At 34.4% G+C, this 14,913-nt stretch overlaps 1 protein-coding gene across 1 annotated transcript; it reads right to left on the bottom strand.

Annotated features, from left to right (window-relative positions):
• Positions 1 to 6,804: 6,804 nt before the first annotated feature.
• LOC101577117 (60S ribosomal protein L34) lies at positions 6,805 to 7,221 on the bottom strand. Its single transcript, XM_004628193.2, has one exon. It carries the CDS (start codon positions 7,186 to 7,188, stop codon positions 6,835 to 6,837), a length of 354 nt encoding a protein of 117 aa, XP_004628250.1. The 5' UTR covers positions 7,189 to 7,221; the 3' UTR covers positions 6,805 to 6,834.
• Positions 7,222 to 14,913: the final 7,692 nt, after the last annotated feature.

Below are 14,913 nucleotides of genomic sequence, written 5' to 3'. Positions count from 1 at the left end.
ATTGACTATGTATCCAAAAATTGACTATGTATCCAAAAATTGACTATGCATCAAAGAAACAAGTAACTTGTATATTAACAATATTTGAACAAATCCAATGTGGATGGCAAAAACAATTTGTTTGTAATCTAATTTCATTTTTAAATATATTCATCTGAGAGTTATCTTTTGCAGTCAACACAGAAAAATACCCACAGTACCTTGACCTTTTTGTCTATTCTTTTTTTAAAGAGAATATAAATTAGAATTAAAACAAAAAATGTACAAGTGATACAGAATTTCACAACAAAATAATCTGAATTTCACAGTATTTGTTGCAATACATAGTGTTTTCTACCAACAAGTTATTCATATTACCAAACGTATGCATGTGAAATTGGAAGAAAAAAAAACAAATTGTGTAAGAAATTAAGAAGAGCAAAAGTACAAACAATTGAAAGAAGAGACAACACAAATTAAGTAGTGTCTGTTCCTTTCTATAGACCAGCAGAAATGCATAGTACAGTTGTCCAAACCATCCTGCTTTCATACATAGATGTGTCTCTTTTGCCTCACACTATCTTGTTTTTCTCCCCATCTCAGTAACTCTTTATTTTTTAATAAATTCATTCCCTTTTCCCAGTATCTATTGTTATCCTTCAGATTCCATTTTTCTCTTTCAGGTTCTCAAACTAAGGAAACAATACTATGTTTGAACATGTGGGTCTGATTTGTTTCACTTAAGAATATGTTCTATAGTTGCATCCATTTACCAGCAAAAGACTCAGTTTTTTTCCTGTTTTATAGCTGAATAATATTCCATTGTATAAAAATATCACATACTCTTTATCCATTGTTTAGTTGATGGGCATCTGCATTGTTTCCGGGATTTAGCTGTGATAAATTGTACTGCTGTAAACATGGATGCACATATATCATTGTGGTATTAGGATTTTAGTTCCTTTGGAAAAATTCCCAGGAGGGGAATGGCTGACTTGAATTGGATCTCAAATCTTAGCTTGTTAGGTAATCTTCACACTGATTCCCATAATGGTTGTACCAGTCTGCACTCCCAGCAACAGTGGAGAAGGGTTCTTTTTTCCACACAGCCCTTCCAGTACTTATTGGCTAACTTCTTAATAATAGCTATTGTTTCTGGGATGAGGCGGAATCTCAGGGTTGTTTTAATTTACATTTCTTGAATGACCAATGGTGTTAAATATGTGTTTCATTTATTTACTTCCCATTTGTATTTCTTCCTCTGAGAAGTGCATGTTCATCTCAGATGCTCATTTTGGATTAGGTCTTTGAATTTGGGGAATCTGACAGTTTTTATCTCTTTATATGTTCTACACAGAAGGCCTTTGTCAGAGGGACAGTCTGCTATCATTTTTCCCAGTTTGTGGTTTTTCTTTTTACTCTGTTGGAGATTTGCTTGTAATATATGGTGCTTTTCTGCCATTGTAAACAAATGCATGCTTGACTGAAATACTTGAATATCTCACATCTGTTATGAGACACATTTAATAATACACATTTCTAAGGCTCTGAAATAGCTTAGCAGAACAAATGCCTGCTCTAGTAAGTATAAAACCATGAGTTTGATTCCCAGCACCAATAATAGTAATTAATAATAATAATAGTATACATTTCTAATAATATTTTATTACTTACTGTCTTATCTTGAGCTTAATTTCATCTAAAATTTTACCAAATAATTAAACTTCATTTCTTGCTAAGTATTGTCATTTCATTAAATTTCTGGTTGAGATTGGGTATGAAGTGAGAGCAGTAGTGGGAAGAAAATGAAGGAAGTGGAATAAACATAAAGAAAGCTCTTATTTGCACTCTCTTCAGTTTAAGCTCCCTTACTGTCCTGTGTGCGCTTAATATCCTTTCTCTTATAATGTCCTAACAGATTCCTTTCCTATCATTCAAGTCTATTTGACTTGAATGATTTAACTCCTTTGGAGAAGTCACCTTCAAATCCTTTTTTAAGCCTGTGGGCTGGTGTTCACCTTTGAGTTAGTTGCTGGATTTCCCCTCTTTCCAGGTAAACTTATTAAGGAAGATTATCAACTATGTGTTTCCTATTCCATGTTACACATACAGGTGATATTTATACATTCTTTGCATTGAGAAAGACCAAGTTTGGAATTACAAATGCAGACCAGTATAATAGACATTTTTGCATAAATTCTAAAAGAGTTAGTCTTTTTAATTAAAGAAAATAATAAGCTGTCCGTTTCTTATTATCTAGATTTCTATGTGAAATTATTGATATCAGTGTCTTGTAACTCCAAAAGCCATAAATGAGACTTTTGAGGGTCTTACTCTACTGCTGTACTGAAGGGTTGGGGGGGCAGAAATCCTTATTTCTCTTAAAAACTCACATTCAAAGACTTTGAACTCCAAGAATTCTTCTCACATTCTCCTCTCTTTACTTTATCCATTTTGCAATGCAGAAATTGTAGGAAGGCTTTCAGTTGATGGGACAAATACTTTTTTATTTCTTTTGTAACTTTGACATTCAAAGATTCCTCAAACTCACTTTACTGTCAGAAAACAATGATATTTGTGTTTTAACCATTCAGGTATAAAGATCTCAACACATCCTCTGTTAGTATTTATATGATATACTACATTATTAATGTGTAATAACTGATTGTTTAATAAATGTTACTATTTTTTCTGAAAAGGAAGTACTGCAAGAAATCATGAACACATACTGAGTATCCAGCCCAGTTTCATGGTGATCAGATAGACCTACTCCTGACACAGTCAATCAGCTAGGGCTTCGGTTTCATTTTTTTCACTAACTACTCTTACAGTAGTTATTGTTGAACAGATGTATAGTTATTTTTGAAGTTTTGGGGTCTTATTCATATTGGTTACTTTGTACAGGATGCACAAAATGCACTGAGATGCAAACATGTCTTATCAAGAAAAGACTGAAACTGATGGCTCAGCGAATTCACCTACTTTTCTAGCAGATATATCAGTTTCTTTTTCCTGGTAAAATTTATTTGAAAGCATTCCAAAATTCTCCCAGAAATTAAAAATAAACATAAGAATGATAGCATTATTTCTGACACTCATTTCCATTTCTAATTTTCATTTTTGGGATCAAATCACTATTTATGCAGAAGTTACAATGAGACAAATCCATGTAAAAAGAATGTTAAGACCTTCTAATGTAGGCCTTTATTTGGAATACAAGATTTGTAATTTTAAAAGTAGTTATTTAATATGTTGATACATGAAATACATGTTAAAGTTCTAAAATCTAATGGTTATCTGTCTGACACTTCTCTTTAAATGAAGAAAGTTCTTATGATGATATCAATCAGATTTGGGGGTCTTGCATTTTGATCTGTCCAATAAAAATCATTTATTTCAGTACTTCCATGCAAGCAGCTTATCATATATCACTTTACCATTTTCTAATTAATAGGAGTAGTTGGGACAGATATGCTTTATTTCCTGATACAAGTGAATAAGATCCCAAATCTCATTCCTATCAAAATGCTGAAACATAAATTCATTGGAGAAAATAGAGGTTTATAATATTGAAAATACTAAAATTAGGCTTTTAAATAAAATCTTAAATATATGACTAAATCAAAACTGCTGGAGAGGCTGTGGCTGATAAAAACCCTTCTCCACTGCTGGTAGAAGCATAGACTGGGGCAACCATTGTGGAAAACAAGGTGGAGACACCTCAAAACTAGGTGTACAGGTTCCATTTGACTTAACTATTCCTCTTCTCGGTAACTTCCCAAAACATTTAAAAGCATAATACCACAGTATTATATTCACACTCATGATTACAGCAGCACAACTTGAAATAGCTAAATCTTGGACAGCCCCAAAACCCACCAATAGAAGAATGGATAAAGATAATGTGGTATTTTTATGCAACAGAATAATACTTTGCCATAAAGAAGGACAAAATCCAGGCACTCATAGGTAAGTAGATACACCTTGAGAAAATAATCTCAAGTGAAATAAATTGGACATGCATGTGTAAGTACCAATTTTTTTTTCTCCATTATGAGAAAGTTAAAGTGTAAATAAGGAACAAAATGTATTAGACATTGTGAAATGGAAGAAAATGTTCAAATGGGAAGAGAACAAAGGAGAAGAATGGGGAAAAGAAGGAAGGGAAAAAACTGGATAGAAGGAAAAAATAAAAATAAAGATTTTGTAAATAAGTGGAGGATAAGGGATTGAATGGAACAAAGGGGTAAAAGTCAATATACATCATGTAAAGGTACAAATTCTGAGGTGATTGGGGAGATAGATCAGTAGAATAAACACTTGCCTGGTGAGCACAAGGTCTTGAGTTCAATCTCTGGTACCAAGGGAAAAAAAAAAAAAAAAGGTGCCAGGAGATGGTTCAGTGGAATAAGCACTTCCCTGGCAGCGCAAGGGCCTGAGTTCAACCCCTAGTTCAAAAAAAAAAAAAAAAAAAAAGAGAGATGTCCCTTGGCTGGTATCCTTTACCCCCTGGTACTTACTTACAGTGACGATCGGAAGAGCACACGTCTGAACTCCAGTCACGCCGCAACATCTCGTAAGGGCCTGAGTTCAACCCTTGTTCAAAAAAAAAAAAAAAAAAATTAGAGCATGATGCAGTGGTCCCTCACATCGCAGAGCCTATGTTCCAGACACCCCCACATTAAGTAAAAATCAACAAAGTAGTGATTTTATATTTGGGGGCCCAGGGAGATAGCTCGGTAGAATAAGTGTTTGCCTGGTAAGCACAGGGTCCTGAGTTCAATCCCTGGTGCCAAAAAAAAAAAATTCCTTAAGAATGTGGTCATTATATATATCCAAAATATACAAATGAAATGAATTTAAAAATCCTTTCAATTTAGTAAGTAGATTTGTACAGAAATGGGCACATAACTTTCACCAGTGGAAGGATTTCTCCATTCTTTAGTTTAAGAAAATTGTCCATATGAAAATAATAACCAAAGTTCTCTCATATTACCTAATCTTTAAAAATAAATTCTATGGTTGAATTCAGCACCCAAAACAAATTGTACTTTGTTAGCTTCCCTGAGTAATAAAAATATATTTCATTAAATGAAGGTATATTCCAAGAGAAGCCTAAGGCATAAACATTCTATCTTCAAAAGTAAAATTTCACTTCATTTCTTTTTTATATGATAACAAATAATAAAAAGAGAAATGCACTTTGCAAGTGTTGCATTGTTTTGGAAGTATTTACATTTTTATCTGATATAAAATGATCTTTCGCTTCATTGTCATTCATGAATAAGGAATAAGGTAACAAAGAATAAAGTATGTCCCAATAAGGTAACAAATAGAAGGAAGTGACTTTTTTAGAATATAATTTTGTCTAGACATAGCACAAACTAGTGTAAAATAATGTCTCATATAAGTAAAATCGTAAGGTTACATTTTGATTTATGTCTGTAGCCTCTTTCTTTGTGACAGCAGGCACAAGATATTTCAAAAGCTTAACAGAATACTTCTTACATAATGTCTTATATTTGAAAGAATCTTCATAACTTGAACTCAAATATCATTTGAACATTACATAACATTTCATAATGTGACAACTACAATTAAAATTATAGGAAAAATTTATATTGCTCTCTAAAACTATTGTTTATTCACTCAGAATTCTAGGAGTTTCAGAAAAGTGAATAATATTTTTTAACTATATGTGAATTAAGAATTAGGAGATTGTATGTTTTTATTTTCCTCCTTTAAAGGTTCAATGAAATTATTCTTAACAAAATATTTCATTGCTAATTTAGTTTGTTTTACATATTTGTTAAACCACCTCTATATCAAGAACTAAATGTCAGGGGCTGGGGAGGTAGCTCAGGGGAATAAGCGCTTGCCTCACAAGTGCAAGGGCCTGAGTTCAATCCCCAATTCCGCAAAAAAAAAAAAAAAAAAAAAAAAAAAAAAAAAAAAAAAGAACTAAATGTCTTAGCATTTTTATTGAATTAGCTCATAATGTAGAGACATGTAAGCCAACTGAAATGTCTTCAATTTTTAATAAACTGCAAAATATATTTGAAAAACAGAAAAAAAGTATCAGAGTTTATCAGAATAACTCAAGAGAAAGGCATAGTAAAATTTGAAGTGCCCTTTTTGAAAGAAATTATAAGGTTCCATGCTATCAGGGGATTGGAGGGAAGAGAGGAGAAAAGAAATGAGAAAGTTCAATTCTCAGTGGAGGAGCACATGGATAGCTTAAAAAATTAACTTATGCAGCAAAGCTGAGTTTACTGTCAATTAGAGGAAAGAAATAGCAATGTACTTCAGGAAAGAATTTTATTAAAATATAATTTATTTGATGTGCATGAAATTAGAATGAGAAAAACAACTAGAAGTAAACAATTGTAATTAATGGAAGAATTTGTGAATATCTAAACGGGCTATGAAAGAGAGACTTGAGTTGAAAAATTATATGATTAATAATTAAGAGTTAGAAATTTGTTTTGGGAAGGGATGCAGATTCAGAGGAAAGATATATTATAATTTTTGGGGTGCGGCCAGATAGCTCAGCAGACTAAAGTTCCTGCTTAGGCAAAGCGCATAAGCCGGTTTTGACCCCTGGCACCACAAGCCATGCCAGCCCCACCTCTGGGGCTCACAGAGACAGCAATTGAGACTGGGTGTGGTGATGCACAGCTTTAATCCCAGTGCTTAGGAGGCTGAAAACAGGAGGATCACTACAAGTCTTATCTACATAGTGAGACCCTGTAGATCCTGTCCTAAAATACATAAATAAAAAATGATAATAATTTTAAATTATCTCTTTCTCCCTCCCTCCCTTTCCATCTTTTATTACTGTAACAGCTTCATGTTTTATTTAGCCTTCTGACTCTGTGCTTGAGCCTTCAACACTTTCACCACGATTTTCTGCTCTTCAATAAGGAAAGCGCGCTTGATCCTGTCACGGACACACTTGGCACACATGGAGCCCCCATAAGCCCTGCTGACGTGCTTCTTCGTCTTAGACAATCTCATAAGAACTTTAGGCCGCACAGCTCGAACCCCTCGAAGTCTGCCTGGGCATACACCACATGCAGATTTGGGGGCCTTCCCAACCTTCTTGGTATAGAGGTAAACAATTCTATTCCCTGGGGTTCGGGACAGCCTAGTTTTGTTGGAAGCAGTGTTGTAGGAAAGCCTACGACGGTACGTCAGGCGCTGGACCATTGTGAAAGCCTAAACTCCAGACGCCGTACCCGGAAGAGCTCTTTCCCCTTATTGTTGTAGTGTTAAAAGTTGTTGGGTAAATTAAAAATAATACATGTAAAGTTTGGAGTAGGATATTCAAATTTAGTAGGTGCTAAGGCCCAGCAAAGTGGTGCGTTCTTATAACCCCAGAGCTAGAAAGGCTGACCTTGGAAAAGGATCACCACGGGTTCAAGTCAGCCTGAGCTACATAACGACTTCAAGGATAGCCTGAATACAAAGCAAAATTCTTCTAAAAAAATGTAGTAGGTGCTCAGAACATTAAAAGTACCATTATTAGATATAATTTGTTGAATTTGGAGGTAATTTTAAATGTTATGGGGCCGGGGAGATGGCTCAGTAGGATAAGCGCTTCCCCGGCAAGCGCAAGGATCTGAGTTCAATCCCTAGTTCCACCAAAAAAAATAAATAAATGTTAAGGAGTTACAAACATGTATAAATTAACACCAACATTTAAACTGAGAATAATCAGTAATAGGAGTCACGTGAGACATCCAGCATAAAACAGCAAGTAAGCCGGGGAGATGGCTCAGTGGATAAAGTGTTTCCCTGGCAAACTCAAGGGCGTGAGTTCAATCCCCGGTTCCGGCACATAAATAAATAAATAAATAAATAAATAAATAAATAAATAAATCAGCAAATAGGGTGTTCTAGAGCTCAGGAGAGACTTGTGTCCAATTATAATATTAGCAGTCATTAATATTCCATGAATCAAATGAATTAAATTAATCTATATTTAATAATTTCTAGGGAAGTCATGAATAGTTTTGTTCACCTACTTAGTAATCCTCTGAAAACAAAAGGATTACTATGAGTCTTATCTACTCCATGAGACCCTGTAGACCCTGTCTTAAAATACATAAATAATAATAATTTTAAACTATCTCTTTCTCCTTCAGTTTCTCCCCCTTATACCAAATACATTTTAAAAATTACATTAAAAAATTCCTTGGCTATTGTAGGTACTTCTTTTCCATAAATTTACCAAATTTTAATCCCCCTCCCCCAATTAAATGAATAAATGTACATACTTGCTGGGAATTTGTTTGGAATAGTAAGGTATATAAAGATTAACATGGAAAGAATTGATTTTAGGCCAGAATTGAGCTTTGTAATCCACAAACATAGTACAATATCTTCATTTAGTTAGATGTTCTTTAACCTTTTTAATCAATATTTTGTGACTTTTATATATTGATTTATTATACATGTTATACTTTTTCAGTATGTTGTGACTTATTATATGATTTTAAAATGTACAGAATAATTATTGTTGGTATAATACCTCAAAAGAAATATACATTATGAAGTTTGTTGAGAAAATTTATCAAATTCAAGTTTTAGTACTTTACATGTATATCCATTTTGACTGTGAATATATAACCTTATCCTCTGCAAATCATAATAGTATAGGTTTTCTGTTTTCAGGTTTTAAATTATTTTCTGTTTTCTCATTTATGTACTGACTAGAATATTCAGAGAAATTATAACAAGCATCCTAACCTTCTTTAGGTCATTTTCTCCAAGGCATATTAACCTTACCCCTTTCACACTCCTTCAATTTTTTATTGCAGCACTGCTTACTCTTAACATCGTATATCACATCTAACATCCTAACTGACCTGTTTTGTCTGTCTTTACAGCCTCAGATTAGCTGATAATTGAGAATAAGTTTCTTTTTTCCATGCGGAAATATCAAAGCACCCAGTGTTTTATGGTGGGAATATGTCCTGAGAAATGCAGAACCAGGGCCTATCATCTTTGTGTGCATATCATATATCTTATATTTACGCAGATATAGATTCCCTCAGTCAGCCATTCTGCATAACCTCTACTAATCAGGAGATGGTGGCATAAGGCAAGTGGGAGTATACCCTGAGAAACAGTGAAATGTATTATATAGCAAATGCCAAAACTAGTAGCAGAGTTGATTATTGTCTTAGTTACTTCTCCCTCATTGCTTAGCCAAAATACTTGACACCCAGAATTAAGGAAGAAAAGGCTTACTTAGCTCACAGCTTGTGGAAGTTTCAGTTCATACTTGGCTGGCTCCAAGGCAGAGTGGTACATGGCAGAGGGCAGAAGTTCATGTAAGTGGAAACCAGCAAAATGCAAGAGAGCAGAGGAAGAACAGTGGAGATCAAGGCTCTTTCCATCCATTACATTGTATGCAGACTACCCACCCAGGGCATGTGTAGCACTCACACCCATAATCCCAGCACTGAGTCATAAATTAATCACAAACTCTAGAAACCCACCACTTGACTTCAGGCTTTTGGGGGACGTCTAGACAAAAACCATGACACTTACTATTTTTAAGCAGCATGCACAAGGCATTTGCATGTGCTATATATTTATATGAAGGGAACATAGTAGATTTGTTCATAACCCCATCACATGAACAAAAGAGTATATACTGTTGTGGGGTAGTAAAAACTTTCAGTTCCATAGTAACCTCATGGAACTGCAGACAACCATAAATATTATCTGCCGCTTACATAAACACCATTTTTCAGCACAAAACTATGCTTAAATCTTGAATACTAGAAATAATATGTTTTCCTTTTTTTTCATTTCAATGAAGAAAAAAATAGCAATGAAACAGTTTCAAAACAGGTTAGTAAGACAGTTACAATAATTGATACATTGCACATTATCTTTGTAGTAGTAATTCAGAGGACATGATGCAGACATGATATCTTGTCTAAAACAATATTAGCACACATCTTTCTTCTCAATGGATGAACTAAGAGAAAATAGCTGTATATCTATCCCAGTATCTCTCTCTCTCTCTCTCTCTCTCTCTCTCTCTATATATATATATATATATATATATATATATATATACACACACACACACAAATTGGTCATTCATTTATATCTCTTTTTGGTTTGGTTTTGTCAGAGATGGGTGCTCCACAAAAACAATCATTGGAAAACATCTAGTGAAAAAAGAAGGCAGAAAATATTTTATTGGCATACATATTGTAGATTTTAAAATATCACAAATTCTTCCTATTTGATGAAGTGCTTCATATGTGTCCTTCAACATAATAGCTTTTGTTAGATATTGACCCTATTTTTTAATGTTCATAAGGGTTTCTGTTGTAATTTTATGTCATTTTTTTCATCTTTCTAACAATGGAAAGCACAATACCTAAATTTCCAAGTTAATAATTTTGCTCCTCAAGGATTATGAATTGTAATTGACTCTTCCAAAAAGTACAGAAATGGTTCCAATTCTTTTTTATATGGTGAGACTTAAACGCAATATCTGTGCTTTCTCTTCAGGTGTTCATATGCTGCCGGATCCCCAAATCTGGTTCTTGTTCCAATTAGGATCTGCGCCTAACTTCACTGACTGAGTTAGCCACATAATGTTGTGACTCCCATGAATATAAAATATAGCACAGAGAGGGGATTTCTGCAGCTCCTCTAGGACAGTGGTGGTGAACCTAGGGCACATGTGCCACAGTCACCAGGCAGAGCTCTCTCTCTCTAAAAACATGAGCCAGGTCTCCCAACAGCCCCAGCAGCTGAAGCCCAGATAACAGCTCAGGTAGGGTACCTTGCAAATAATCAGTGGGCTTGGGATTGCATTTTGGGCTCTTGGTCTCTAAAAGGTTCCCCTCAATGGTGTAGGATACAGTTCAGTATGTGTGGAAAGTGTCAAACCAAAAGATGTTGAAGTTGTGCCTTTGTGTATTCAGAAGTTGACTAGAGTTGCATACAGCTTGGGTGCACTTGGGTGCAGGAAAGGCTTACCTGAACCAGAAGTGGGAGATGAAGAGCTGGGGAGATAGCTCAGTGACATAAGTGCCTGCATGGCAAGCACAAGGTCCTGAGTGCAATCCCAGGTACTTGCAGAGAGAGAGAAAACAGAAATGAGAGGTGATGCACATCCATTTGAGGAATTAAATGGTTGACCAAGAGAAGAAATAGCTTTAAGGATCTGAAGGTTTCATAGTCAGGAAATCACCAAACTATATTAAAAGTGGCAATATCCATACCTCTGTATAACCCTTTTTACTCATTAAGAAAGAAGAAATGCAACACATAAGGGAGATAGAAGTGAACCAGAATACAGTTATAAGTAGAAAGTCTGAGTCCAAAGCCACCTCCCAGTTTGAAATAGATTAAGTTGAAAAGAATAAAAATGTGAGTAAGTCAAATTTGAACTTTTCACTTTCACATGGGATTGCATATTCTAACTACTAAATTGAGACATTTTTAAAATTTAGATGTAGAATTCTCTATTATCCAAGGATAATAAGAAAACCCAGAGAAAAATATATCTCCATTCTTATCTGGGATCACTTTTTCCCAGGTGAATAAAGTCTAAATGAATGGCAGGAGATAAAATAAAATTATGTAAGAGCCAGAAGTGTCAGCATATGCTTGTAATCCCAGCACTCTGGGAGGCTGAGACAAGAACATTGTAAATTGCAGCTTAACCCCAGGGAACTTAGTGACTTAGATAAATTGTCTCAGAAAGAAATTGCAAGAGGATTATGTCACAAACATCAATGGCTCAATAAATATGCTGGTATGATTTTTACATGCACATCTTTTTTGGAGCAAAAGGTAATAAATATGCTTTCCCTAAAGAGTCTTAGTTAATTTTTTTTAAATCTTCAAGTATGTTGCTTTCCAATAAATATACTTACGCTGTCTGCTGCTCTCTGAGTGTGGTGAACCCATAAGCTTCTTCAGTACACGGCACTGTCCTCTTGTCATTTATGAATTAGCAACAGCGTGGTCATATGCACCTCTTGTAAATGTGCTGGATCACAGAAGGCAGCCCCACAAAACTAAGGGTCTTGTGTTCACTTAAAAATTAGATCTGAGGGCCAGTGAGATAGCTCAGCAGACTAAGCACCTGCTTTGCAGGGAGTGGGGTTCAGTCCTCTAAACCACATGCCACACAGCTTCTAACCCAGGACACCATGAGCCAGTCACTGAGACCAGGCGTAGTGGCGCATGCCCGTAATCCCAGTGCTGGAGAGGCTGAAAACAGGAGGATCACTATGAGTCTGAGCTGTGTAGTGAAACCCTGTATCAAATACATTAAATAGATAAATATAAATAAATAAACAAATGAATAAATAGATAAAATAATTTAGATCAGGGAAGAATTCGCCAGTCACAGGCTTGGTGGGCAACTTCAGTTAGAAGGCAGCAAAAAAGGTTATTTCTGACCATTTACCCCTGTGTCTGATGGAAGCAGTGTAACCAGAAGAGGGTTTCCTCGTAGGATTCAGATTCCACAAGATAGATTTTGTAATCTAGTCTTTAGTTTTTGTCTCAGTTACTCTTCACTTGTTGCTGAGATGGAATATTCAGTGCCCTAAGTCAAAGGAAAGAAAGATTTATTTAGCTCACAGTTTGTGGAGGTTTCAGTCTATAACCAGCTGGCTCTAAGGAAGAGCCAAGCATGGTAGAGTGTAGTAGTTCATGGTGGTAGAAATGGCAGAAGGCAGCTGAAGCAGCAGGAACAAAAGAGGAAACGGGTCTGGTTTCTTCCCCCTTTATCTTATCCCTACTTCTGGGATTAGAGTGGTGACAATCCAAACAATGAACTGGTCCAGCATTTGCCAACCCATAATCCCAGAATCGCACTACAAATCAATCACAAACTCTAAATTCAGCTACCTCCAAAAAAACCTGTTTCCTCATGATGCATTAGGGCTTCAGGGAACAACTAGATACAAGTCATAGCTGTATTCCTTCTTTTGGTGGAATAGGGCTTTGACAATGTTAATTAAATTCTGTTGGAACTGAATTTGTCAACACATTCTGATGGTATTTTTATTACTGAACTATACACTATGAGCTTGCTTTACCGACTGGACCCTCAGTCTAGAAATCATTCTGTGGACTTGATTTAGAATATTTGTATTTTCTTGGGTTTCAATAACACATAATTTCTAAATAGTTACTTACTTTTAGAAATTGAGGGAAATCTAGCTCACATATCCTAAGCCAGATCCCTTCCAATGAATTATGAAGATTCTTTGAAGTTAATTTCCCCACTGATTGTTCTCTCTGTGTCTCTGTCTCTGTCTCTGTCTTTGTCTGTCTGTCTGTCTGTCTGTCTCTCTCTTTCTCTCTCTCTCTTTCTCTCTCTCTCTCTCTCTCTCTCTCTCTCTCTGTCTGCCTCTCTGTGTTTGTTGTGTGCATGCTCTGTCTACTTTTTTGTCTTTCTCAATATCTCTGTCCATCACCATTGACACGAAATCAACATTATCATTTATATATTTTCTCTACATCCTTATTTATAGTGTCATCCATATTACTGTCCAATTCTAAGAAAATGCAATTGATCTTCTCTAATATGGTTTCCTCTAACTCATTTATTTGTAATGACATTTGCTATAATGCGATGTTGTGTAACTTAATGAGCAAAAACTCAGAACTAGTATGTCTTTTGATAAATAACAGCTTGTGTTGGTGCAAAAGGTCTTTGTTCCATTTGTTGTCTTACCTAAAGTTATAATATTTATTTTGACTATGTTAAATATTGACAAACTTTCCTTTTATGAAAATTTATTGGACACACTATGGTTTACATATTTATTATTGTACATATTTTGAAGAGTTATTTATTTCTATGTATTGTACCCAGGTAAGATATGTTCATGTTAATACATTTTATTTTCACTATTCTAAATTACTTAACATTTATAGATTAGATGTTTTATAAATCTTTGCTTTTTTGTATAAATTATTTTAGATTATAAATCACATTGACTCATCCACAAATTAATCTTCCATAAATTGTCACATTAAAATATCTCTTTTGATTTAATCATCTAGACTTTTCCTTTCTCCAGCTCCCAACATTTGAATATACATTCAACAGTGCAGAATGCCATCGCTGTAAATATCATTTTATTTATACTAAATAACTTAGTTTCATGTTAAAATGCAGCAAAATGTACAAGAAATATGACAGAAGATTATTCTGAAACAATTTAAATGAAGAATCATCAACACAGAATTTAGCAAAATAGCCCCATACACACAAAAACAGTATCATGATTTTAATATTAGAAATCTAAATTATCAGTTATGTATACTTTGAAAGAATAGGCAATTTGCTACAGTTATAAACACTGGTTTCAAAAAGAAAGTATTCTACAAATGACTGTTTAATCAAAAGCGTAGTGCAATAAAACAAAAATAGTGGAAGTTCAAGTGAAGTACTATGTACTAATAGAATTCCATACTCAGATTGTATTTTAAAAATATACTTTTTAAAAGAAGCAAAGGGAGAGACTATATTGTTCTTTCATGAAGGTGACTTGGGAAGGACCTTGTTTCCTATGAATTAATAGGTAATTTGAAGGGAGATATTTTTGACATCATTATAACCAGCCAGATGAAAACTCTAGCTATCTGCCTTAAAGTATGTAATAGTTCAATAGATATGATGTTTCTTTCAAGCTTTGTTAAAAATTCTGGGACCTACTGTGCTTTTATAGATTTTTAATTTTTCTATAATGAATAAGTACAGTAATTCTACATTAAAAATGTGTTAATTGAACTTAGTCCAGAAATGCTCTGTCCAAACATATTCACAATACAGTATTTGAAACAGTGATTGATAAAGAAGAGATGACAGTTTACTAAATAATGATTAAACTTTAGTTTTAGAATATCTAATTAATTATAGGTTTTACAAGA

This window comes from Octodon degus, unplaced genomic scaffold (genome assembly GCF_000260255.1).
Source record: "Octodon degus isolate 3935 unplaced genomic scaffold, OctDeg1.0 scaffold00022, whole genome shotgun sequence".
Lineage (NCBI taxonomy): Eukaryota > Metazoa > Chordata > Mammalia > Rodentia > Octodontidae > Octodon > Octodon degus.
Note: the sequence above shows the minus strand (reverse complement) of the source record. Positions and strands in the feature narration are given on the sequence as shown.